The sequence below is a fragment of the Onychostoma macrolepis genome, chromosome 08 (genome assembly GCF_012432095.1).
Source record: "Onychostoma macrolepis isolate SWU-2019 chromosome 08, ASM1243209v1, whole genome shotgun sequence".
NCBI classification, from domain to species: Eukaryota; Metazoa; Chordata; class Actinopteri; order Cypriniformes; family Cyprinidae; genus Onychostoma; species Onychostoma macrolepis.
In genome coordinates this window covers 21037832-21065685 of record NC_081162.1, presented here as the reverse complement: position 1 = coordinate 21065685, position 27854 = coordinate 21037832, and the positions used below count along the sequence as shown (strand labels likewise).

The 27854-nt window shown below is 36.9% G+C and overlaps 1 protein-coding gene and 1 long non-coding RNA gene across 3 annotated transcripts in view; one reads left to right on the top strand and one right to left on the bottom strand.

The window, feature by feature from the left end:
• bcar3 (BCAR3 adaptor protein, NSP family member) overlaps positions 1 to 26594 on the bottom strand; it is a 52602-nt gene extending 26008 nt beyond the window's left edge. The window contains exons 1-3 of one of the 2 annotated variants that reach the window (XM_058783781.1): positions 26480 to 26594; positions 9025 to 9370; positions 2098 to 2137 (exon numbers count right to left, since the gene is read on the bottom strand). In XM_058783781.1, the coding sequence (XP_058639764.1) occupies positions 2098 to 2137; positions 9025 to 9370; positions 26480 to 26573 (480 nt within the window). In that variant the 5' untranslated portion in view covers positions 26574 to 26594. Of the gene's footprint in view, positions 1 to 2097; positions 2138 to 9024; positions 9371 to 17462; positions 17681 to 26479 lie in introns of those variants that run through there. The other variant, XM_058783782.1, reaches the window with a different exon arrangement.
• LOC131545203 (uncharacterized) lies at positions 17739 to 21179 on the top strand. The gene is made up of 3 exons (XR_009272355.1): positions 17739 to 17931; positions 18108 to 18270; positions 20610 to 21179. It is a non-coding gene; the product is annotated as an uncharacterized LOC131545203 (long non-coding RNA).
• Positions 26595 to 27854: the final 1260 nt, after the last annotated feature.

Below are 27854 nucleotides of genomic sequence, written 5' to 3'. Positions count from 1 at the left end.
CATTCATTCGGTCTGAGGGAGAGGACGGGGGAAGATTTACTGAATCTATGACCACCTCAGACCTTGACGCAGACACCCAAACACACAGGTGTGATGAAGACTCTGTCAACATCTAGATTTAGTTGTTTTCAGCTGAGTTTTTAATGGTGTAAACAGAAAATTACTACAGCTGCTGATGCATGCTTACAGATGGCCACACATTAAACAGGCAGACAGTTCTGAGAGCTGAGTATAAAGAGCCAGTGTATATGCAGTTCATTGATTGAAACATTTCATGGCTATGTTATTCCCCTGAGGATATGTTGTCATCTGCTGTCAAGTTCTGTTATAGGCCTCTCTAATTGGAGGGTGAATCTCACGAATGTCTGAATCATATTTTGCTCCAATTTTTTTTCTTCAATTTTTATTTGATTTACTTTAACCACATCACATTACACCCTATTAATATCCAGATGAGTTTCATTTTTACAGTAATATTGCCATATATCATTTATATAAACACAATTAATTTATTAAAAAAATAATTTTTCACTTTTTAGTAATTTAAATATTAATTAGTAATGGCAAAATGGCAAAAAAAAAAAAAAAATTAATCATTCCTATTTATTTATTTTAAAAATTCAGTTCAAACAATATGTACTTTTTTATATTAATTGCATTATATGAATGAAAATTTTGTGGTAAAATGTGTTTAATTGTAAAAAAAAAAAAAAAACTGTACTGGTACAAAAATTGGCTTGTGCAAAATACAATTTCTGTAAAATATGGCAAATATTCTTGGATGGGCTTTGGGATTCACCCTGTAATGATGTTTTATAAAAAATAATTTTGGATTATGGTTCAACTGTACTGGAGCACTGCTAAGGTATAGTTGCTATTGACTATGTGTGTGTTTGTGCTGTTTGCTTTGGTTTGTTGTCTGTGTGAAGTAATGCTGTGAGGTGTTTGTTCTTCTCAGAGAGTTGCTAGACCCCAATAAGATGCAAACCACTGAGCTACAGAGTACAGGGAGGACAGAGAGAGCGAGATGGATGGTTTCTCAGCAGGCTGACAGAGGTAGCTGTGTGGTGACAGCACACTCAAGGCTGCAGGTGATCACAGTGGAAAATCTCATTCAGTCAGTGCTAACCGAATGAGGCACTCAAGATATATGTCACACCATATCTTTCATCAGAGTCGTGGGTGCTGTAATACAGTCATATTATGTGATGAAGAGTTTTCATAACTGCTAGATGATGCCCCAGGTCAAAATAAAGCCAGGAAACAATTCTGCCTTTGCTGGCAAAGTGAAATTTGTCATTAGTTCTAGACTTGATACTGTAATTTCAACTGCATATGTTGCTTTCAGAGCCTTGAAACATCACCAGCTCATTTCCTCCTTGTAATTGTGCCGTTTTAATTGAGGATGTGTCTACAGGGGCCCCTCGCGCAGTAGGAAACACAGAAATTGTCAGATCTTTATCGGAAATTTTGGCTGTAGAGTTTCCTGTGTTTTATGAACAGCTCTGGCTTAAAGTTGCACAAGTCTAAGGTCTGATGAATTAAGACATTGCCTGTCATTCCCCTCAGAATCAAATGCAGTCAACTACCTAGACGGGTCAAGGAGAGCGCACTTTATTTGCTGAACTCCACGGCGTGAGTTAAATAACACTGAGAAATGCAACGAAAGTATTGTTTTTGCAATCCGCTTAACTCTAATCACTCTCAACTGGAACATAAGATACATCAGGAAGCGTAAATGTTTATACAACAAACATAATCACTGATCTACTGACGCACACATTTATCTCTGATGCAAATCCAAGTATGCAATGTAATACTACGTATATTTACTTAGCACTCAGTCAATAAACTACAATCCTTTGTATCCTCAACATCCAGCATAGATGACATTCCTGTCCTATTTTACAGACTCTACACTTACAAAACTCTGAATAGTACTGAATAGTATTGGATATCTCAAAGGGTTAAGAGTTGCCCTAAGATCATTTCTGTCTTCTACAAACCCTCACCCATCATTACCTCATACATTGCCAGTGGCTTTTCACCATAATAGAGCAATCATTCAAAACTCCACAAGCACATGTTAAGACTTACCTTGACATACTCCATGGTAGGGTCCATGCCTGCACCGTCCCTGCAGGAAAAAGAAAGAACTCTCTTCAGCGAACACATCAACTCTCCTTTAGCTCAGCTGCCTGCCGGTTTAACTGTAAGTGTGTGTGTGTGTGTGTGTGTGTGTGGGTCCTTCTCTGGGCAGGCTGTACGTTGGACTGCAGTAAAGTGCCTTCCAGTTCAGCCCCTCTCGCCTGAGGTCATTACACCACAGTATAGACCACAACATGTGGATGCAAAAACGCAAAGTTCAGCTGAGATTACTGCAGATATCAATTTAGACAATGCATAAAAAATTTAAGCAGGCTTTAAAAGAGAAAAAATGTAGGGTTAAGTGGTCAGGGATGAGCATGTCAGGTCTTTTAGTGGCTCTCTGTCTCACACACACAAACACACTCTTGTGACTCTCCGGATTTATGCTTACGTGAAGACTTAAACCCCAAATTCTAAAGGATTATAGCCAGGAAAAAGGAAATTAATTCCTTGAGTCTAAATTTCCCACAGGCTCGAAAAACAGCGTAAATAAACTTTCAGTGCAACCTTTGGGTAAGAGACAAACTTAGCGCAAATGTAACACAGAATCTATACAAAACATAGGAGGAGACAGGACATAGCAATTGTTCACATGACCTCTATTCCAGCCTGCAGCTTTAAAGTTATGGTCTAGATGTGACTTACAATAACTGCAGAGATGGCCCTTGGTCAGCACTGCATTTTTTGTTTTATTTAGATTCTCTGTGTGGAACGCAGGAACCATGGTGGTGAAGAGAGTCGCGGAGAAGAACGAGCGGTCGAGGTGCACGGCTCAGCTTTTTCTCCATTTAGATTTTTCCGCCCTCTCTCTTTCTGCCTTTACCCAGAGTCCCTTTCATCTCAGCTTACACAAAAACCTGACTTTTCTTTATGACTCTCTCTTTCTTCCTTTCTTACCACCAGGGTGTGTGGTGGACTGTCTCACCCCCTTAGGGGAATAAGAGTGGCTTTCAGGTTCAGTGTGGAGGTGGCACCTGGGGTGAGAGCTCATATATATAAAAAGCGTCAGATAACTGGAAATATGAGAATGTGTGAGAAGATTTGTTTTTGGATTGTTTGTTTGCTTCGCATTTGATGGAACTTAAAAGCATAACTGATTTCCTGTTTAAGTTCCCATTGGACATTCACTAGAAAGCTACTCTAGAGGTGATAGGTCAAGCTTTAAAGCTTCTGAACGCTTACATTAGTGCGCTATAAGAGTACACTGTTAGCACTCCCACGGGTCGACCCAAGAGTGACTTGAGTTTGGGACTAGGCCGAACATACTGTCTTATCCGCAAAGAGAGGGCATGCCGTGAGGACATGGCCTCAAGAAAAACATCCATCTCCATCTCTGGCTCGTTCTGTGCCAAGCCACAGCTGTATTGTGTCTCAAAGTGGTGATTTGTACCTCAGTCTTGCCAGTCATAATTGCTGAGGGAGGACATGTCAAGTTAGAGAGATGGACAAGCTATTATTGGGTTTCCAGAAACAGTTTCATAATGTTTAAGCCACAGGAGAGAAATGGGACATTTGACATGCACTCCCAAAAATCACCCACACATTGAAAGACATAAATCAAAGGCAGTTCACAGCCAAGACGACAGGGGCAGTGCGGTTCTGTGAACCGATACCAGTCAGGTTCACTACGGAGCTCAGGGAGTTTCAGTAGGAATTCAGTCCATTGATGTGATTGTTCTGATTAGTGTAAACTATGGCGAGAGTGTTCTAAGATGTGTCTGTGGTTAAGCTGTGTTTCCCCAACAAGTAAACTTGAGACGACCTATGACTATACCGTACAAACCTACCTTCCTATGTGTAAGGGAGTTTAATTACCATTTGGGGACAAAATTATTTTAAAATAAGGAAAAACTGTAATTTAATTTTTGTTTTATTTTATGTTTTATGCTTTTTATGTTTATTTATTTGATTGTTTATTTACAGTATTTATCTCAAACTGCAAAGGTCTCCCTTCTTTATGTAGATTTAGGGTGTGGATTCAGTATAGTTTTATATAATGTAAATGGGTGTGTGAGAGGAAAGAGAGTGCAAAAGACTCCAACAAAAACTGATTCACGTCACATCAGCAGAACTGTGTGGCAGAAGGAAATCCTTTGGACCACCTGGTAGTCTGGATGGAATGTTTGGGTTCCATAGAGCTTAGCAACCCTAATGAAGTTACATAATAATACAGGACGGCCCAACAAAGACCTGAGTCTGCCAGCACATGCAGAGCATTAATATCATTACTTTTATGCATTTCATGTCAACTATCAACTATTATTACTGTTATGCATTTCTTGTCAACTATTCATGACCTCATTTGAATTAAATGACTACATGCAATATTTGTCCTTTTAGTTCATAGTAAAAACCTAGGGTGCCCGCGAGGTGACATGGTCGGTTCACTTAGTTGTGTCGTGGCCATGACATCATAACTCGTGGGAACGTGATAATATGTCGTGGCCACGAGATATTAATTCGCCACAAGATCATTTTGTCGAGGACATCCTTATGTCTTATGTTGAGGGAACGACATATTTTTATTGTGGCCACGAGTTCAATGCGTAAACAAACCTGCGTGACCATAGCAACCCGGGATTATCAGATATTATCATAAAACATTTTTATAAACATTAAACATTTAATTTAATATTTGTATTGGCTATTATTATTATTATTACATTAACTTATAGGGTTATATTTTTATATTTGTTATATATGCTCATTTCCCCTTTCAATTTGTGTATCGCTTTACCTAGTTAACATTTTGTGTAATTATGCTGTATTTGCTAGCCTACCATATATTTTGCAAATACTGTGAACACTTGACAATTATGCAAATAAAGTTTTGACTTTATGATTGTATTTATGCCCGTGTGTGATGATGAATGAGCATGTTGTGTTTTCATTTACAAATGAAATTACGTGAATCATTAATTCCTCAACGAAACACTATATAGTATTTGTAATTATGGTCTATTACTTAGCAGAAATAAAATGAAATATAGCCTGTTAAATTTAAACTGCATTCCAGTAAAAATTCCTGTCAGCATAATCAAAGCTTTATTGGCATGTCGAGCATTTACAGTAGGCTGTTATTTACAATTCAGAACGTTAAGTAAAGAGATCGAAATTAATGGAATAAACGAATATCAAAACATAACCAATAATAATAGGCTAATAATAATAATAATAATAATATACAAATATTACGGGAAAAAGACGATCAGTTAATGGATTTACAAGACTGTGGGATGGATAAAAATGTTTTCTTGTGGGCCTATTTTATTTTATGCACTTTATGTAACATTTCATGATAAACTTCATTTGTATGCTGACTATGGCACGTAATACAGTCATGGTAATAATTTAATAATGTAATTTCTATAATAATTAATATAATAATTTCTTAATTTCTAAATAAAATATTAATGAATCCATCTCTGATAATCCCGGGTTGCTATGGTCACGCAGGTTTGTTTACGCATGGAACTCGTGGCCACAATAAATATATGTCTTCACTCAACATAAGAAGTCGTGGTCACGAGAAATGGATGTCGTTCCCTTAACAAAATGATCTCGTGGCCACGACATTTTATCACGTTCCCACGAGTTATGATGTTGTGGCCAAGACAAAACTAAGTGAACCGACCATGTCACCTCGCGGGCACCGTAAAAATCTCTAATGTGAGTACATTTATCTACTTGTAGGTAACAGTATAACCAATGATACACTTGATGTTTTGAAAGTGATGTTGAACATTATGAAAGATAGGTGGCACTGTCTGGTGACAAAATATGCTGTATTTTTTTTTTCTAAAATGTTTTTATATTTTGTATAGTATTTTGCAATAAAATTCAAACATTATTACTAATTATTTCAAGTAAACAGGAAAATTTACTCGCATGAGAGATCTTGTTACCCTGTATATTGCACAATGGAGATGTGATGACAAAGTGATGGCTGATTCATTGTGATGATAGCAGTACAACACCAGGAAATCGCTGATATCTTTCCATCAGAGATTTAAAACTGTTTAATCATTTGATTGTTTGGTTTAATGTTTACCATGTGTCATTTCTGTCATTTGGCAGACTGAACCAAAGATCATTTTGGCACGCTCCGAGTCAAGGCCATGTAGTTATGAGGGTGTTGAGTGGATTCTGTCAACAACTAGAACCACTTTAATCAGCTTTAACAAGTAAATCAAATGGCACTGTTGCTCCTCCATCTCTTTCATCTGTCTCATTCTCTCTTTCTTTGTGTTTTTCTCTCAATCTCTCTTCCAATCTGTCTCTTCAAAAATTCTTTCATCTCTCGGTCAAGCTATAAATCTACAGTCCTCACTATAACCTGTGTGTGTCTGTGTTAGAACAGCTGCCTCACACATGCAGGTAGTAAAGCAAAGCACTTAAATCCTTGATGTTTCATAAAAGATAAAATGTTTCAGTCCTAGAAACAAAACCTACAGGCATCTTGTATCTGACTACTCACCTGCAGGCAGACACACTCAAACTGGTGAAGCATTCTGTAGTCAGACGTTCAGGAGGTTGGCATTTAATCACAATGTCATCCAAGTCTCCAACTCTGATAAATCTAATGTAAGAAAAAGTCATCCAGGAGTAAGCTAGTTATTGCTTCTGGGCTGATTCAATGTAGGTCCGTGTTGATAATGAGAAGTGTCAATCCTTTTCTGTGCTGTAGGTTCCTCTCTCTCTCTCTTATACCTACACGGTGTTTATGTTCTACCTATTTCTTTTTCCATGTGTCACGCAGAGTCGCAATAAGGTGTTGTTATGGTGACTGGGCTGCTATGAGAGGTCGTTGCTAACCTTGCTGCCAGCCCAGAGCAGCTTCTTTTGTGTGCTGTGGTCATTTTTCACCTCCCATTTCTCAGTGAGCTTTGTAGCTGTGAAATATTAGTCTAATATTAGGTAACCTTCAAATGTCAAGGCACAGATGCGGCCCACTGGGCTTACGGAAACCCAAACACACACCTACGCCTCCACAGACACACAAACACACATAGTTACACTTAAAACTGTTTTCATAAGAGCTACTATTTAGTCTATCTAAATTTCCTGAGGTGCTTCTCGTAAAAGTACTTGCTGAAGATGTTAACAACAACTCAAGTTATCAATGTTTTGTCTTATGGTCTGTACACTGTTTCAGTTATGGAAACTGTTTCTCTTTGGCACTTTCCACATAAATCCTATGTTTTTATTTTTTATTTTGTTTACCAGGATTCTTTTTTGTGAAACAGATATGTGATATTAGATATGTTAGGTCAATTATCATCCAGGAAAAATAACATTGTAATGTCAACTGTTTCCAAAAATAATGACTTTTTAAAAATTTCATCTATTGAATTACTTTTTAATTTAGCAGTAACAAGTAATTATTTATTGTTTTTAATTAACAATTAAATGATCATGCTTTAATAATATTTATTTTTATTAAATATGAATTATATTTACATTTTTATTCTGTAATTTATGGGAAATATACATTTATGAACAACAACAAAAAGTTCATTTAACATTTAGTTTTAGGTTTGTGATGATTTCTTATTAAGAAAAAATGTATAATATAATTGAGGCTTTATTTTGTGCCCTGTTTGTGGAAGGTGCCCTTTATAATCTGAGCCAGACACAGATTACTTTACTATATCTGCCAGGTCTTTTATTGAGGGTGAGATATATTACCTGTTAAGTTAGTCTGCGTAAATACGGGACAAACACAAACGTCTTTGTTGCTGAGTGTGATAAGATCAGACAGCCAGTAAGGATGATACAGTTAAAAAGGCCTAGAGCTATGGCAAAGACGTAGGAAGACAGTGAAAAAGAGAGACGAGATGTAAGAAAAAGAGATGGAGACAGTCCTGGACATGAGACCGAGCCAGCAGTAGCTTGTATTTTATGATTATTATCTCAGTTGTCCTATTTTCTGAAGACAGTAAAGTTAACAGGATTGAAGAGCAGTGTAAGGCAAAGATTTGGTGTCGACTGCTCTGAGGACCAACTAATTAAACCACTAGCCAAAATATTGTAATATTTTATAGTCTGAAATAATGCTCCTTTTATACTAAAGTTGTGTAATTTTTATATACCAAAAATAAGCAACCCAAGTGGGGTCACAAACCCCAAATTTAGAAACTGTTCAGTTTGATTGTTAAACAGTTGACAGTAGATGACATCTTATAACCTATTGTATAATATGGCGTTTAATTCATAAGACATTGTACTAAAGGTAAACGGTAATCCCGTTGAGCATGTCATGGCAGACAAAAAAAAAAAATGCATTGTCATGATTAGGACACGGTGTAATAGTATTGTAGCATGTTTTGTAAAATGTTATCTGTTCTTCCTAAACAGTCCTATTCTATAATCTGGCAATCTGCAAATGAGGTACATTTATATGTATATGAATGAGATATGAAGTCTTGATCCTATTTTACTTTTAGTCAGAAAGTGACCATTTTGGCCTGTTCATTGTCATACTGTCTTTTGTTGGGTTTTAGATGTATTTAGTCAAAGAACATAAGCCGTCGTGAGCAGGCAGGTTAAGTTGCTGTTGTGGCAACCTTCACCTAAATCTTGACCTTAATCTTGACTATGCATGTATTTGAAAGCAACATTGCTCTAAGCTGGCAAAGAGCAGTATATGATTTCATGAATTGGGACTATGTTTTAAACCATATTACGTGTTACTTCCTATTTACCTGAAGGGGCATTTACACTGAGACTGACATGTCCATAGAATAGCAAAACCTGAACAATTGGGTAGCTTTGAATTCTTAGCAAAGATTGTGTTGTTTTTGCTGGTGCTGTAGGGCTTTGTTGCATTTGAATCACTAGGAGAGGACAGGTGTGTAGATGTACTGTATTTCTTACCTAGATGTGACACTGCTCTTCCTGTCTGAGTGGAAAGCCTGGTGTTCTTCGATAATGTTGTGTATGAGCGGTGATGGTGGCAGGCGATATCGGCCTGGGTATGGTGCTATTGATGACCCCATATTTCCATTCATCTCCCACTGCTTCACAGGGGAACCAGTGCCATTCTTCTTCTTGCGAGGCAGGGTACCATGGATGGAGACTTCCTGGTAGCTGCTGACCGGCATCTCGACCATGGCAGGCCGTGAGCTCAGCAGATCCATAGAAGATGCGAGTGGACACTGACGCCCAACATGCATGTTCCTGGGCAGACTAGAAAACCTCCCTTCTGCCATCATCCTCAGCTCTGTAAAATGGTAAAAAAGACAACATTACACGAAGTCTACAAAAAATACACATTATTTGATATACAGTAAAAACATAATATTATGAAATATTATTATTACAGTTTAAAAGAAATGTTTTTTCTATTTTAATATTTTAAAAAAAAATGTAATTTATTTCTGTAATGGCAAAGCTGAATTTTCAGCAGCCAGTCAGTGTCACGTGATCCTTCAGAAATCATTCTAATATGCTGATTTAGTGCTCAAGAAATTTTTTTTTTTATCAGTGTTGGAAACCATGATACATTTTTCAAGATTCTTTGATGAATAGAATAATGTAATAGTCTTAACAGACACTTTTGATCAATTAATTGTGTCCTTGCAAAAACAAACATCAATTAAAAAAAACACCTTTTGAAAATATTTGTATGTATGGTGTTTTTTTAATTTTGCTTATAATATTGGCAGTAGTCTGTGAGTGTTTATATCTATTATTAACAACACAGATATGGCAAAATGCTACTGGGTGTTATTTGTTCTGACATTCTTTCAGGTGCTATCAACAGCTAGTGTTTATACGAAACCTCCTGCCATGTGTGCCCTGCGGCACAGGTAAGTTGGAAGGCATCGCTGTTTGATAGACCTGTCTCCTGCTAGTAACAGAGAGAAACAATAAACAGACATTGCTCTCAAAGAGAGGGAACTCCGTTCAGTCTGACCACAAGAGGTGCAGATAAGGATCTTCCCTTGTTGTCTCCAAACACATGTTTACTTCAGCATTCCACAGCCGCACGGAGACCACTAATTGGTGCAGTGAAAGTGGAGACTGATTTTATGGAATTATGGATGAGCTAGATTTGAACTGAAGGCATCACTCTTTCTGTTGAGTTTTCAAAGGAATAGTTAACCCCCCCGTTCCATCATTCATGTCACTCAAATGTATGCTAATAAGGTTTTTTTTATTTTTTTTTTATAAGTAAAAGCACCGCTGGTGTCCATAAGACTGTCACTTTCATATGCTTATTAAGGGGCTTCAAATCAAGAGAAAACTGTGGGTGTGTGAGTTCAATGACCCAGACGCTGGATGTGTGTGATGTGTGTTGACCCCATTAAAGAGCGCTGTTAGGGTTATTCGGAGCACACATGCACGCAGTAGAGCTGGTGTTGCCGTCACCCTCTTTTGTCTCTTTTGTGATGAGTGAAACTCAATCTTGGACCCTGACAGCGCTTCTGTTTAAGGTCTGGCATGATCTCATTCCCTTCATGTGTGTGTGTGTGTGTGTGTGTGTGTGTGTGTGTGTTTGGGGGGTGCTTCCTCTGCTATGCATTAAGTTCTGGGCTAGCAACTCATATTGTTTGTGTTTTCTCATAATTTGCAGTGCAGCAGTGCATCCCAGGTCCAAAATGAACACTTTGAAAATTTGGCTTTGGTAGTAAATAAAACATCTTGACTCATTTAAAGAAAATAAGATGCCCAGTATATTTATAGACTGTCCCTCCCTCACTGCTTATTTATCTGATGTAATCAATGCAAGTGAATCAAATTGTTTGGAATAGATAAAGTGAGATAATGCTCAGAGAAGGGTCTTTGTTTTAACATTATATAACACTTGAACTAAATATGGCACCATTTCTGACATTAAGAGTAACAAAATCACCCATTGTAATGTTTTCATTGTGATATTAACACTTTTGTGAAAGGTTTCACAGACTGTATAAGATTCTGTGAGTTAGAACTGCACCCATCATAATCAACAAGGCGTAGACACAGGCTGAATAAGATTTATTCTGCAGTGTAGACAGCTTAGTTGATTATAGCGATATAGTAATAATAGGATATAGTTATAATAGGAGTGTTATAATATTGTCACGTACTGTAGCTTTTTTTATAATTTATTTAAAATGTAAATTATTGTTTTGTTATCTGCCACCAGGGCTAATGGTAAGTTAAGAAGTATCTTGATTTACTGATGTATAAAACGACAATAAATTATTTCAGAAACAGAGTTCTTATTTTGAATATGTGTATAAAAACTATAGCATATATGCCACAAAGAAAATAAATATTTTAATGTAAATGTAAAATTTGAAATTAATAATTGTCATAAAAACAAGAGAAAATAACTATGATTTTGTCATAATCGTGCAGCACTACTGTGACACAATGACCTGTGTTTGTTGCAAATAAGCAACATTTTTTGTACCAGAAAAAAAAAAATATTTTCCAAAGAGTTAATTTTGGTCCCTTGCACAAGCATCTGTGGAGAGTGGAAAGACATGGAAACTCCCTGGTAAAGCCCTGTTTGGGTGTTTGAACCTGCAAACTAACCACAGTCACCTCCACCCCACAGATCCACTCATCCATGACCACCGACGTCCTGAATCAGCTTATCATGTGACTGTGCTCATTTAATGTTGTTTTTCAGTTTAATTTTAGATTTAACAAATCCTAAGATAACAGTTGGGCTGGGCGTATAGCTTAGAATCTTTTGTTCTTAAAGGATAAGGAAATATATGCACTTAATCAGCCTACGCCTGTCATACACCTATAAATCACTTTTTTATTTGTGTTTATGTAATTTTTTACACATTCTGGGTGTTCTGGTGTATAATGACTAGATCCACACAGTGGGTTTTTAATGGTTTGATCAGGGCACTTTGCAGTGTTATGAAATCCTGCTAGGAATACCTCAGCTGTATATTTATGCACCTGGAGCACCTGTGCGCTGTCCCGGGGCCCTGAAACATGAGAATCCATTCACTGGTGCTGTTTTCATGTGGTGTGTAATGGCTAGGAGACATTAAAATCCACAGATCAGTGTTACTGAGTTATCATACTGGCTAGTCAGGAATCCCCTGTTGGTTTCAGATTAATTTGTCTCACATGTCTCAGAGTGTGAGGGATAGTCATGCTCATCTGAGAAGGCAGATCTGCACTTCCTGTGTCAGGGGAAGTAAGGGGTCTGAGTCATAACACTCATATACACCAGTGATTTTAGGAGGGCAACTGTGACTTTTCTAAAAATAAAAATAGGAACACAGTGGAAAAAGCTGGCATGCTCATATCAGATTTTTTGAAGAGATCAAATTTTAAAGGGGGCAGACCCTCCAGGTCCCGGAAAGAGGCCATTTCAAGAGGTATGATCATAAATCTTTCTTTTAATGTACATATTTCACAGGTGATTGTGATTTAAAAGGTATAGGTCACTGAAATTAGTCATCCTCATGTCTTTTAAAATCCATCTTACTAATGATTATTGTAAAGGAAACATAAGAAATAAAGTCATACAGATTTAGAATGACGTGAGAGTGAGTAAATGACCATTTTTATTTTTGGCCAAATTACTCTCTAAAACTTTTTCCTCTCATAAGAAATGAGGCCTTACTTAGGTAACAAGGCAATCAAATCATATTAATGTGCATTATTCAGTGTAATTGGCTCTGGTCTTTTTTTTTTTTTTTTCTTGTGAAGAGATGTTTCATCATTAGCCACAAGAGTCTTTAAATTAAATGAATGCTTTTTCATTATACCCATTGTCTAGGATGGATGAACTTGAGTCAGGTACAGTCACAGACAAAGATGAGAAAATCTCCAGTCTTACTGATATCATCAGTGCATTTTTTTTTTACTTTATACTTTTAAATAATTAAGAACCAATGCCTTTTTTTTTGTACTTTATTTCAACTACTTTTGCCTAGATTTTTATTGACACAGTCTCCATAGTATAACCTAAGTACACGTTTTTCTCTGTACAAAATTATATATGGTTATAGTTTAAAAGATATAGCCAAACAAGCACCGTCTAATATTGTTTAATATATTAATAGCAGCAACACGTAACATGGACACTATAATGTCCCTGTTATTTGTAACTCTTACATAAACCACTCTGTGTAATAGGAATCTGAAACATAAGTGATTTCCCTGCTTTCAGTCCAGATCAAAAGGCCACTGTAGGCTAACATGGTGTCTAAGACCTCTGCATGGTGTAATTTTCAACATTTCAGCACGCAATGAGGCAGAGAGACAGCTGTCAGCACTGCAGAAATGCAGAAACAAGTCCCCTGCGGCTTTAGATTACATATGCTAAACAATTAAACCATTAACTTTCTCTTCCTCCCCAGAGGTCATGAATATGCAAAATGCTCATTAAACAGTTCTTAATTAATGTTTTGCTCTTCTGTTTTCTCTTTAGACTCCCTATTGATTATCCAGTTCTCTCTCAAGTGTTTGTTTTATTCTAGACCGACATGCCATCATATGACCTAACTCCAAAGTGTCAATCACAGTAGGCCGTTCTCTGTCTCTGTCTCTCTCTCTTAATACTGCAAAGCACAGCTGGTTGCTGGCTGACATCATCCTCTATTTCAAACACGCTTATTTGCCTCGGGCTAATACAATGTCATGTTCGAGAATGTTAAAGTGTCTTTGTTCTCCAGGAAAACCATTATCTTATTCTTTTTTTCGACTGGCTTGTACACACTATAACGATAATTGCCCAAAAAATATTCTGTCATTTGTTCACCCTCATATTTTTCCAAACCTATATGACTTACTTTCTCTTGTGGAACACCAAAAAAAAAAGTTTATCAGAAGGTCTGAGCTGCTCTTTTTAATGCAATTGAAATTAATGTCAAGCAGAGGCATTCAAGCATTGAAAAAAGCATGATAGAAGAAGTCCATGTAACTCATCATAAGTCTTCTGAATTCATACAGTAGCTTTTATGTGACAAACAGACTAGTTGTTAGTAACTGAAAATCTAGCAAATCTTGATTAGCAAATTGGCTGTAGTCACCATTCACTTCCATTCTATGGAAAAGAGCAGCTTGGAAATGCTATATATGACTCCATTTGCGCACCACAGAAAACAAAAGGCATAAGCATGAGTAAATGATGACAGGATTTTCAATTGAGTGAACTATGCCTTTAACATTTGTTTGAGAAATGTTTTAGTTGTCTCTCACCCCTGTTGAGTTTTTGCCAATGACCTATTGCTTTCTCATTTCAAGTTGTTTTAAAAGGATTATCCTGAGGCAATTATGCAAAGGTATTAAAGGGGTGTAGATGTAGGAATTGTACTGGGTACAATAACAATCACAGTCAAGGTCACACTCTGTTTTTGTCATACTCAAAATGTGCATGCAGTACAAACAGTTTTCAAAGAGCTCTGACTCTCAGAGCAAAAAGGTTAAACACATGAAGGAGGAGAATTCTTTGCGCATTTCAAAACAACAAGACGACTATTCTAACTCTGGCCCTCTCTTCGTCCAGCCATCCCCCACAGGAGTTGGTGGGAATCTCGTGAATAATGCAGTTCTACTTTAATTAATTCAAACCTGCTTTTGGAACACAAAGACTCGAGTGAGAGGAGAGCAAGTGTAGGGTTTAAAGAGCTCTTAACACACAGCCATGCATCAACCATGATGGCCTGAAGGAGTGGAGAACACATTCTGAAGTTCTAATAGAACCAACCGCTGAATTGTAGAACCACAGTGCATACATAAGTTAAAAGACTGGTGCAGGTTAAATACTATCATGTAAATAATCATGTAGATTACTACAGAAAGTTATGTTTTGTAAAGCTGTGAAGCTGTCTGAATTGTCCTTTTACTAGTGGGATTATTACAGGGAGATTAACGTCTGGTTATTCTGACGTAATTCCTGTGGTCATGTCCTAGGTCACGTCCCTTTCTGGTATCCCTGCATGGATCATGCGAAAGTTACCAGGTGTAGAGGGCGGCTTTAAATTGTCATGACAGAAGTTGAAAAATTGGATTATAACTTTGCACAGACAAGGTAAGTAAGTTTTTAAAGTGCAGGAACTTTTTTGACTTGAATATTTACTTGAAGTACCCCTGAAAGTTAATATTACAGTAATTTAACAACGATCACATGTTCAAGGTTCTCTGATGTTGAATAATGATGCACGTAAACTAATGAAATAGTTTAGTTTACTTATTCAACCAAAGGTAATATTAGTTTAATTTTAGGACCGTTTGGTTGTATTTTAAATTATTGTGAAACTGTATTGGGCCAGCAGTTAAATGTCCAATGTAAAATGAACTTTCCCATTAAAGAAGTTATTATTGAGCAGAACAGCAGTTTTAAACTTTGATAGTAAGAAATTTTACATGAGAACCAAATCAGCATTAAAATGATTTCTCACAATTTCACAATATTTCTGGTTTTACTGTATTTGTCATCATCATCATCAAAAAATAAAAAATCTTGCTGACCCCAAACTTTTCAACGGTAGTACTGTAGGTCTTAAAGCAAAAGCAATTAAAACCATTGGACTACATTTTGTAGAGTGAGAGTTCTGGTACTTCCTCTATGACATCACTGTGTTTGTCTCATTGATTGAGGGTCCCATTGTCACTGACAATAGCAGTAAAGCAACAGGAGACAAAACAACCAAGAATGCACCATAGTTTTCCCAATGTGGACCACTCAGCTGCACACAGAGAGAGGAACATATGGGCAACAATACATCAACATCTGTCCTCCGCCCCCCCATGACAGACACAACACTTTCTGCTTCAACTCGGACTCCCGTACCAGTAGTCAACAGCCACAAATCAGGCCTGAGCGGTTCATTACGCAGTCCCAACGCTAAAGCTTATCAGAATAGGAAGTGTGGAAATGCATACAGACTTGTGAACACACCACACGCCCATTCACTGAAGGCGTGGAGCCAGCGGTCACATCCGTTTCTCTCAGCTCTATGTGCTAAAAGTAGATCCTATAAGATCTTCCAGTCCAATCACAAGCAACACGGCTGCTCCCTAATTACTGTAATGAGCATGTTCAGTGGAAAACACCACAAACAAACAAACACCAAGAGCAACGAAGGGAGGACAGAATGAGGCCAAAACAAAAAGGGTCCCGCTTCCTCTGCTGGATATTTTAGAAGTTATTAAGCATGTTTACATGGACAATCTTACACTGATATGCTTAATAAGATGACAAGATTTTAAGTTAATCGACAATTAGATTTTCAGCATTTTTATGTACTTATTCAGTATGTGCATATCTGTGTACATTTTGACATTAAGATGAGAAAGAAACCAGATTTTGTTTTTAATAATGAGCAGTTATTAAGGGTTAGTGTTAGTTCTGGCAGGTCACGTGAGTCAAGCTTGCATCAGCTGACTCTCAGCTGATCACATCTACCTACAGGAATACGACACCTATCACGGCATAAGCGCTATTCAGTATTATTCAGCAGCTTTTGCTTGCTCGGGATCAATTAGCCTCCTCCATCCCCAGCTCCTCCTTTCGTCACAGTCAGGACTTGGCTTCTGACATTCCTGTTGAATCAGACTCCCTATTCTTGAGTAATGTGTTACACTAAATGTAACTAAGTACATTAATGGTCTGCTTGGTTCTGTTCTGTTAACCCTTGGGGGGTTATTATTATTGCTGCTCTCCCTGCTCATTCATGACAGGCTGCATGGATGGGCAGGGAGTTTTTGCCCAGAACAGAACCATACCGCCAAACCAAACTGTATGCTAAGTATCTATCATTTGACGATAGTGGTCCTGACAGAATTGATATAATAGTGCTTTGTCACTTGTACAGACTACTATAGTCACACAATACAGCCAATTTCTAACTGACTGTTCTTTTGTTGAGCAGGAAGGGGTGAGAGAAGATGTCAAGCCCCAAACCCCCTGCTACCCATCAACGATGTGACCCGCAGTGCTATATTCAGTCTGTGAGTCGACTATTGAGATCTGTGACATATTAATCACAAATTTATTAAAGTCCTCAGCAGTGGCTGCCACTTTTTTTCCACATGAGCAACTGAAAAGACAACAGATACTGCTGCTGCTTTGAGACTTTATAATACACACACACTCACACGCCCATCTTCACAACAGCTACTGTCAGCTACTGAATGTTACACACAAAGTGTCACAGTTCGCAAGCCTAGACAATCATATTTAGCATTATTTGTTAGAAAAGGCAAAATTATACTTAAAAACTACATATATAAAAATGTGTATGTGGTCATGATAGATAGATAGATACATGGGGACATACATACATACAAAATTAGAGGAACCTTTAATAACTTTACCACAACCATTTTGCATTTTTTTTCCTTACCTGGTTAAAGGTTGTAGCTTCTCCAAGTATGCAAACCCTGAAAAATTCTCCTTATGCAGTCTGTTAGTAAGAGTTTCTCAGTTCCACAGTAAGCATAGCGATGTAGTGCACAGATTCACACTAACGGACAACAACAAGTTGAGCGTGAATGCCAATCCTGTTATGTTGCCACTGACCTCCCACTATGAACTGTGCCGGTGTTTCCCAAGCAGTCTTACAATCGCCTTCAAGTCCCTCTCTCTCCTGCTTACTCTCTCTCCTTAGTTCAGCCCCCAAGGGAGTGATTTAGGATTTCCCAGACACACCCTCTCCAATGGGCGGAACTTATGGAGTCATCTCACAACTGACTAGCCGGCCCCTGCCTCCAGCAGCTCTCTCCTCTGTCATGTGTCCAGTCCGAACATTACTGGCCCCTTTTTGTTCAAGTTAACTTTTTGGACAAGTATAACAAGTTTCTGTTGTGTGTCAAGTCAGTACTGAAAATGTCAATATTAAAACTTGACATAATCTAAAAATAGACTCCTCCTCTCATATTTTACACCTTATATGGTCAACAATGATTTATTTAACTGTCAACCATTAAAATGCTTTTTCAGAAAAGGCTAATCAGAATGGCTAAATGTTTTATTTTTTTTCTGTTGTCAGTGAGGAACAGAATTTCCCGTCTCTTTGTCCTTGGATTCCTCTTCATTGTCAGTGGGACGATAACAAACGACAGAGGCCGAGTTCCTTCCCGAATGATTCAGGCAGAGAGATGGGGTGCGGTGTGATCTGACTAAAGGCTGATGGGAGTGCGGTGATCATGCAGGTTAGTTTTGTCATTCAGTTACTGTCTGAATGTTGTGCAAACATCCAGAACCAAAGCTATCCATTTTAATACATTTCTAGTATTGTAGGGTTGCATATAAATACCAAAACTGCCTATGCACTAATGCCACAACAATGAATTCACTACTAACAAAGTGTGTGCACTAGAAACACTGAAAAGTATACATCTGGATTGAAATAGGCCTCCTTAAGTTACAGCACACCTGCCTAGAGTACCATTTGTCAAGTGTCAAAACCAGACATTGTCCTGAAAATAGAGATATATAATCTGTCAAAGACACCACTCAAAGCACTGTTATCAATCTTCAGCTCCGTGCAATTAAACATGTACACTTTGAAATTGAGCGTTTCTCATGTGACATGGGCAATAGATCACTAAAAAGGAAGAGTTATGGTGAATCTGTCAACATGTATGGTTTGTTCAGCCCTGGAGTTCTCAAGTAATGTAGTTTAGACACAACCAAAGATAACAGTATCCATATCGAATGATAAGTCTGGCAAAACAGCTTCACATAAAGCAACACTCTAAATTCTTATTGCACATCAACAACAGTAACCAACCATTTCAACTTTTTAACTTGCTAAAAAAAAAAAAAGGTCTTCTTCGCCTTGACTTGCATTTTCTTGTATTTTGACTTGATGCTCTATGTCATCCTTCATTTTAATGTTTAACATCATCTGATCGACGCGATTGTCAGTGCTGTTGCCAGTCAAGAGATTAATGAATAGCACACACTGCTCAAATTACTCCCCGAGAAATAATCGGACTATTTTACATTTATTTTTTAAAATTATTTTGTTTATTCTTGCATTATATTTACTATGATTAACCTCCCGTTTTTGTACAGTATATATTATAATGTTGTTCAGTCATTGCACTCAATCACGCAGGATATGACTCATTATTAAGATGATCAATGTAGTTATTTTTGAATAATCGTCTATGGGCTGGAAATATTTGTTTATTTGAACAACTTTATTTGATGTAATTATTGAGGATTGCATCTTAAGCATGAAAAATGTGAGCATTATTGTTTAATACAATACGTTTTCCCATAAGCTTTGGTTAATTGAAATGCTCTTTAATGTGTTATGCTGTTTGTAATGTTTTCTTGCAGTTCTGTAATAAAATAAGGTGGTCAGACTCTGAAGTATTGCGCATACATATACAGTATGGCTTGCTCGCTCCCCTTTAAGTCACGAAATATACATCAGAATATCATGAAACCATCTTCCTTGGTTTCACAATACTCAATTAATGATTGTAAACTAAGTTTGGTGTGTTTCTAAGACGTATCTGTGCGGAATTTTACATAAATAAATCGCAACAATGCTGTGCTATGGATAGAGGCTGCAGCAGAAGTTTTTTTACGCTACTATTTGAAACTTTTGCTTTTCGAACGCGGAATTGTGATAAAGGCCTATACGTGTGTATTATAAATAACATAAAGCAGTCCTGCCTGGCAATTGTGATGTCAGTATCTCTACTGTGGTATAAACAGTATTTCACTGTTATCTCTACTGCTTGACACGTTTCATGGCATTTACCGTCATACCACAATGCCAGTGATTTAGAGCAGACATTCTTTGCTTTAATCTGATAGTCTCATCACCTTAGGCACCTTGACGTGGAGTCAGACCGCCTGACTGGACCTATACAGCCCCTAGCTGAGCAGTTTTGACTAGAGGAAGACTGGCTTCAGTAATTTGACTAGTAGCTCATAATTCAAACAGGTTACAGAAGACACAAGTACAGACAAATGAGAACACCTCATACATAATGGTTTGTTTTATAACCATGTGTCTGATGTATTCTGACCTTAATGGTTACAAAATTAGCTTTTTTTTAAAGCAATGATAAAGTTGACAAAGTCAAATTTTATGCTATAAATATTATTATTGTAATCGATTCATTGGTGTAAATTATTTTAAAGGTAAAAAAAAATAATAATAATTTCTTTAAAATTTCCTAACTTTCTCTGAAACTCTTCAGGTAACATGAATTAGGAAAATTATAAAAAATAAAATAAAATTACGTGTTGAATTAAGTTTTTTTTTTGTTTGTTTGATTTGTTTTTGTTTTTTTTATTGCTATGTAATTATTGCAGTTGTTTTCATTATATATTTGTTTATTATAAACAGTATCGAGTCATTCGCAGCATTATATGTGATTATAAGTATTAAGTTGCAGTGTCTAATAAAGTTACCTGCAAACTGACAAATAACTATTTTATTTTCTTACCAAAGCTAATTATTACCTTGATTTGGAATTTTTGAATCATTTATTGAACTATTTATTATTTATGTGTTTCCATACAGGAACAGAATCTTGGAATGGAATGCATCAAGATGAGCACAAGACAAACTCTGTGTCACTCAAACAGTAGCAGGAAGTGTCCCTTAGAAGGAATATAGAGCTCATCTAATTATTTTCTGCCTCTCTCTCCTTCTGCTGGTTCCACCCAAGGCTGATAGTAAGAACAGTTATCAAAGTATGAAATGTAATCTTGCCCCATTCCACAACATGTAATCATCAAGGCAATGTTTTCAACAGGAAAATGTGAATTTCCTCTCATGAGTGATTTTCTGAATCATAAAACTGTGGACTGTAAATAATGTGATAATTATCATTTCTACACTGACATTTACAAACTTTACCAACTGAAATTAGATTTGAAGAGTTTTTACAAAAAACTGTTATTAAACTGTTACTGGATAGAACTATGTTAAAATGTGAGCAATAACCTGCCTCCGACTTACCAGCTTTATCTCCTGCCCTGTGCCTCAGATAAACATGATGTGGAATCTGCTTGTCATGACTGATATTTTCCAACACTGGCAAATAGCTGCTCAGAAGTGAGCACCGCTACATCTGACCTCTCAGTTTACAGTCTTGCTGTCATCAGATGGAGTTTAGCTGCCACTTACACATGGTCAAGCACGGTCATATTGATGGACTAAGTGGCCACTGGTGACTGGTTGTCCGATTCCATCCCCACATTCTTTCTTATATAAGTGTAACTCTATTCCAGGTCACTGGATAAATATGGCTAGTGAAAGTAAAAGGATCTTTACTAGGTAGAAGACTTCACATAGACTGTATTCAGAGTAGACAACATATTTCATATTCAAATTCATATGTTAAGCTCCCATCTAATTTTCACAACTTTCTGGAGATTTTGTCAACAGGAAATTTATTAAGATGTATTCTTCTATATTTTATTGGTGGAACTATTGAAATTTCTCATTTAAAAAGGTAGACTCAACACATTTTATACTTGTGATGTATTTCAAAGTTATACATATAAATTTTTTATATGTATAAATTTATATAATTTTATACATCAGGATTGTAAAAAGTGATTTCTATATGACAGGTGGTTGAAACAGAAAAACAATAAGAGGGCTTGATGATTTCAGCCAAACAAGGAAAGCTGCGTCAGAGGTGGAACAAGTTTTGATTATACATAATCCAAAGACATTTTTTTACATCTTTTTTTCTCTAGACTAATGTGCATTGATGAATCATTTGCAGTAAGACCAGGAACATGCATTAAAAAAAAATCAGAAATCATTCTTGATTTCTTGAAATCCTCAGATGTACTTTTTTCCATTAATGCATTTTATGTTTTTGGAATAAATCAAATGTGGCATCTAATGTGGAGTCCAATCTTTTGGGCATGTCGAACTTGGCAAGATGCCAACAAATCCCTCCTCCTAAACATATTTAAACATTGCTCAGAAGAGTAATGGACACTTTCTACAGGTGACATTTGTCTAGCAGACAAGAGAGCTTAATGCAAGTATCTGAAAAGCTTTTTAACAGAGCAGCAGCAATGACTACTTTATGCCCCAGTATCATCCGTCATGACGGATATATTTTGGACATGTATTAAATTTCAAAACAGAGTTTTTTTTAAGAGGGGCCAGCTGTTCATTCTGGCTGGGAGATGTGTTTACATTTATGAAATGCTGGCACAGAGCTGAATGTGACTGAGGGGTGAGGGAGCTGATGCCAACTCTACTCTCACACCCAGTATGAGCGCAAGGACAGGGAAGAGTTTTCCCACAAAACGCCCAAGAAACGCCCAGAATATATCCAAGAGACACCCAGGGCTTTCATCTGACTGTGATGAGTTTTCTCACGTTTTCTCACAAGGCTCAGCCCTGGCTCTCAAAATATTTAGAATTATGCTGCTTTTTCTAATGTTTATGCTAGATTAGGTTTTACAAAGCACCCAAAGTGCTTAATGAAAGAACTGCATAATTGGGATTTAATTTGAGCGTATATAAACTCTTAATCATAGTTTGTGCAACAACAAAACATAAATTGGATAATAAATATAATAATAAACATAATTATGAAACCCACCCTAGAAGGATGCATTGCTGACCTTGGAATTTATGTAGCTCAGAACTGCTTATGTATGGAATTTTATATACTGTATGGTGGCATCCCTTTGAACGAATCTGCAATCTGCACTGAGAGCAGGGAAGGCAGTGAGCCAACCACCCATTTAATAGCATGCTTCATTTAATAGCATACTCTAGCCCTTCTACACAAGAGCAGCCTGTCATCATTGAACATCACTGCAATGCCGTGCTGCAAATACATGTGAGTACTGTGTTTATACACTGACACACACTTTTAAACTACACAAAAAGCACCAAATAAAATAAAGTAGTGCCTGAAGCTAAATGACAACTGGAATAAAGAAAAAAAAAATCATCATTCAGATCATCATTTACTCACTCTCAAGTCATGTCAAACCTGTACGTTTCTCTTTCTTCTAGGAAAGACAAAGAGATGTTTTGCAGAATATACAGTCTGTTCTTTCGGATACAACAAAAACATTGGTTTTCAAGCTCCAAAAAGTACAGTTCATATGTACCATAAAGTAGTCCATATGCAAGACAATCATGTGGCTTTAGAGTCGCACAGACCACTTTTTTTCTGCTAAACAATTTTTTTTTTTTTTGCTTACAGGTGATACAGGTTTGGAACAACATTAGGGTGAGTAAACAGACTTTTCATTTTTGGGTGAACTGTTCAATTAGGAATGTAATGCTTTTAAATTTGCACTTTAGCAGGTTGAAATGCTTGGGAGATTGATTTCAAATAACTATAAAAGTGAAAGAGTAAGAAAAAACGTAAAAAAAATTGAAGGACATAAAAGAGTAAATTGGTTGGTACTGGAAATAATAGTGTTTTAATACATATATACATTTTTCTATGTAGTATAAGATTTGAAAACGGAGCTGTTAAAATAATATTGCCCGCTGTCCTGGAGAAAACCATCTTTTCTTATGAAACTAACAAGATCTTTTCCACAGGACTGCAGCAGTGGAGATTTAACCTCTTTGCTCTGAGGAAGGTGGTCTATGAAATTTTATGTGTAACATTTGCATTTCTCACAGGATGTGAGGACTCCAGGAGTTGAATGGAGACGCTACTAGAATGGGCTGTTAAAGGTGTCGAACCCCGTTTAATCAGACCACCTATTGAGTCCTCAAACAGCCAAAACATTTCAGGGAAACAATAGTTATTGTCCTCAAGCACGGGACCATGCCAGTAGAGACCAGATGTCTTTTAAGCACTGACAGTAAGTTTTCAGACTGCTTATGCTGTAACCCTTTGTAAGTTTGTGTTACAGACTACGTGATTTGTAATATTAAATAACCCATGCATTTGTTCAAAAGCTGTTCAGCACTATTCCTATTAGTTACAAAACATAAAAACCATTTTATTTGCAAAGTCACTGGTCCAAGTCATCCAATTCAACAGCCCATTTTCTAAAGTGTCAGAGTCTCTATAGCAATGGAGTCGAGGCAGTATGTTATGCCTGGGAAACGAGCCTCTGCCTGTCAGCCCACTGTTTGTATGTGTGTGTGTCTTGACATGCTTTTTAAGGACTTAATTACACACAGTGGAGGGGTGCCCCCACAGCAATGCTGACTGCCGGGATTGCGGGATGGGTGAAAGAGTTTATAATCACCTGGCAGCTCCTGCACACAGCAGCGTGTGTCTGCTCCTCCTCTACATAGACACGCGTCTGTGTGTCTGTTTGACTGAAGGGTAGGGGTGGCAGTGTTGCCAGATTTTGCTAAAAAAAAAAAAAAAAAACAAGCCCAGTAAAAGGGACCTGCCTTACTAAAATAAGTCAGTTTTTGTGCTATTGGTGATGGGTGGTTGGTGGTAATAGATTAAGAAGAATTCCTGAATTCCTTGTTCATTTTATTTATTTAATATAGAAAAAAACTTGTTAAATTATTCTTTTGCATCTTAACAATTTTTTTTATATATAATTTTTTTTTAATTTATACTTTTACAAAAAAAATGTTTTATGCATACAACTGCCCATCTATTTTTTTTTTTTTCTTGTTTACTATGGCGATTAATGATAAAATGTAAAGTGTGGGTGGATTATCAACTGGAATTTTTGTTCATGATGGTTTTCAGACATACCTCATTGTACTATGTGGGGCAAGCACTATCAAATACGTGACTGTATTTTGTAAATAAACCCTTATAAGAACACAACCCGCAACTGCCCATATTTATAAGAAACTTTATTAAATCTATGACAATGTCAAAGAAGTGATTTTTATAAGTAATTATTACTTAATCCATGTTGCTTCGAAGTAGCTTTACAAAAATTGTGATTTAATGTCTAAAGCCCCCCATAAGCAACTCTGGCAAAGAAAATAATGTTTGCAATGAATGTACTTGTGCTAATTATTGTCTAGTTATACAGTATGTAATCCAACTCATGCTCATTGAATACATTAAATGGTACAATTTTCATTATGTTAGTAAGGCAATGTTTAAACTGTAAGGATAACAATTAGTTTCGTTTTTCAAGTCCATGCTAAAACTCTGAGGGGTGGATAGTCTGATGTTAGGATGTCTTTGTGTGAGTGTGCGGAAGCAAGTCCATTCATGACTCACTATCAGTGTTGACAGTAAATGCTTCTTATGTTTCTGAGTGTTCTCTGATGAGCCGTTATCGCCATAATTTCGGCACGCTGATTAGATGCGTATCACTTTCAAGGCTTCGAGATGACTCCTTGAGGATAGCATAATTATGTTTGTCTCAGATTAAAACTTTTCCATCAAGCTGAGCTGGCAATACTCCACAGGGAGATCTATCCCACACTCCAGTGCTTCGTTTTTTTGAGCTAATCCCTGTTGATTTGACCCCATGCATGTGTCCCCGAGCCTGCAGTCTGAACTGCTCTCCCACCCAACGTATAGCCTTGCTGTGATTAATGAAGCTCTTCAGTGTCAGGCTTTACGCATGGACAGACACAGTCACAGGCTGTCCAGCAGCAGGGCTATGGAGCAGGAGATTCAGCCCAGCCAGAGAAAACATCCACAAAGAGATAAGCTCCTTCTTCTGTTTTCACCACTGTGGTTTATGAGGAGGTGTGTTCATGGAGAGAGATACTTTAATTGCTGGTTTAGTCCTCGAGTTTAATGATTCTGTTACACCTTTTGTATTTTAAAAAGCCCATAGAAGTAGCAGAAGGCAAGTCAGTTCAGTCAGTAGCCACCCCTTGTGCAGCTATTGTCTATGTTGGCAATAGGCATACAAGTAAAGCTTGTAACTACACTACCATTGAAAAGTCTGGGGGTAATAAGATTTAAATTTTTATTTTAATTATTATTAATTTAAAAAAAAAAGAAATAAGAAAATATTACTTTTATTCCACAAAGATATATTAAACTGATCAAAAGTGACAAAAAATACATTGTTACAAAAAAATTGTATAAATAAAAAATGCAGTTCTTTTGAACTTTCTATTCATCAACAAATACAGAAAAAAATATGTTAGTTTCCACAAAAATATTAAGAAGCACAACTGTTTTCAACATAGTAAATAAAAAATGCTTCCTGAGCACCAAATTAGCATATGAGATTTCTGAAGGATCATGTGACACTGATGACTGGAGAAATGCCTGCTGAAAATCCAGCTTTGCCATCAGAGGAATATTTATTTTTATTTTAAATTCTAAAAACAGTTATTTTAAATTCTACTACTATTCCACAATATTACTGTTTTTACTGTATGTTTGATTAAATAAATTCAGCCTAAGTGAGCAAAAAAGAGACTTTTTTCAAAAACATCTTACTAACCCCAAACTTGTAAATGGTAATGTACTTGAGTGGGAAAAGACAGAGACTAACCTCTTTTTGTTTCACGCTCTCGCAGCACTTGGATACTGGAGAGAATGTGGATGCGATGGAGACGACTTTGGACCCCCATACCCAACAGATCCATTTCTGTAAGGTACAACAAGTCCTAAAGAGAGACAAAAACACAGAGTTGAAGTGGTTTAAATGTGTGGTGAGAATGACAAGGGCTAGAACTAATGGCCATCTATCATTCACACAAAACCAAACATCAGAAAAGTGTACGGTTTAAGCTAGCGTTGTGTCATTATGGCCCGTGCTTCGCCACTCCTCAAAGTCAGGCCTTGTGTGGCTTTCAAAACAATACATTCCTTCTGCTTCTGACACAACAAAAACGCACGGCTATGTTTTAGACGGCATCTCATTGCTTTCATTGTTCCTGGCAGGACAAAACAAGAGCTGTTTAATTGAAGGTTATGTGCTATTTTCTGCTGTTCAGTATTTACAGTGCACATTCCTTCAAAAATAAACAGTAACAAACATGTGCTGTCACAGCATATTGGGTTATTTGGGACTGCCCATATTTTGACAATGCAACTAAAATTGGTTTGCTCGGATTTTTGTGGCTGCATTCCAATTTGCATACTATCCATCCTAAATATGCAAGATTTGAATTTGTTTGTGTCTTGATGTTAGCTATTTCTGTGGATTGCATCCATAAGAATGTATCCTTTCATGGAAAAGCCAAAGATATTAGTAAACAGGAAAACAGAAATTATGTAGAAAATATTTTCACTCAATTTATTGCAAAGAAAAAGCATGTAACATTGAATTAAACATGAAATTTTGAAGTACAAAGACTTCAGTCTTGAAAGCAAGATTTCATACTTCAACTCTTATTCTTGTAAATTGTTGTAACTTCTCTGTTTTTACATCGGTAAATGTTATTTTTAGAAGATCTCAAAATAAATATCTACTTTTATACTGCAATTATAATGTTGTAATGCCTGAATATACTTAATATAGCATTTAAAATTACCAATTAAAAGTTTTAGTATATTATTTTTAATTAAGAAAAAAAGAGAAAAAATGTCCTTGTAATCTTAGTTCTGTTCATTCTCATCATTCAAAGGCCTTAACAAAGTCATATGTTAAGCGTAGCTATGAGGATCCGTGTGAAATCTTTTGTACTGAATTGGTGCAGTGAGGTGAAGCAGTGTTGATCTAACTTTGGAGAAACAGATGCATGCTGCATTGCTCTCTTTGTGTGTTTTATTTCATCTGCTCCATCGGCTTCATCGAATGGATTCTACCCAGAATCTCCTACATCAGCAGCAAGCACTCTTTCCCACTGCCATGTCTGTTTTACAGGCTAGTTTGGGGAAGCAGAGAGAGAGTAGTGGACAGGGATGTACAGAGCGGCAGACAC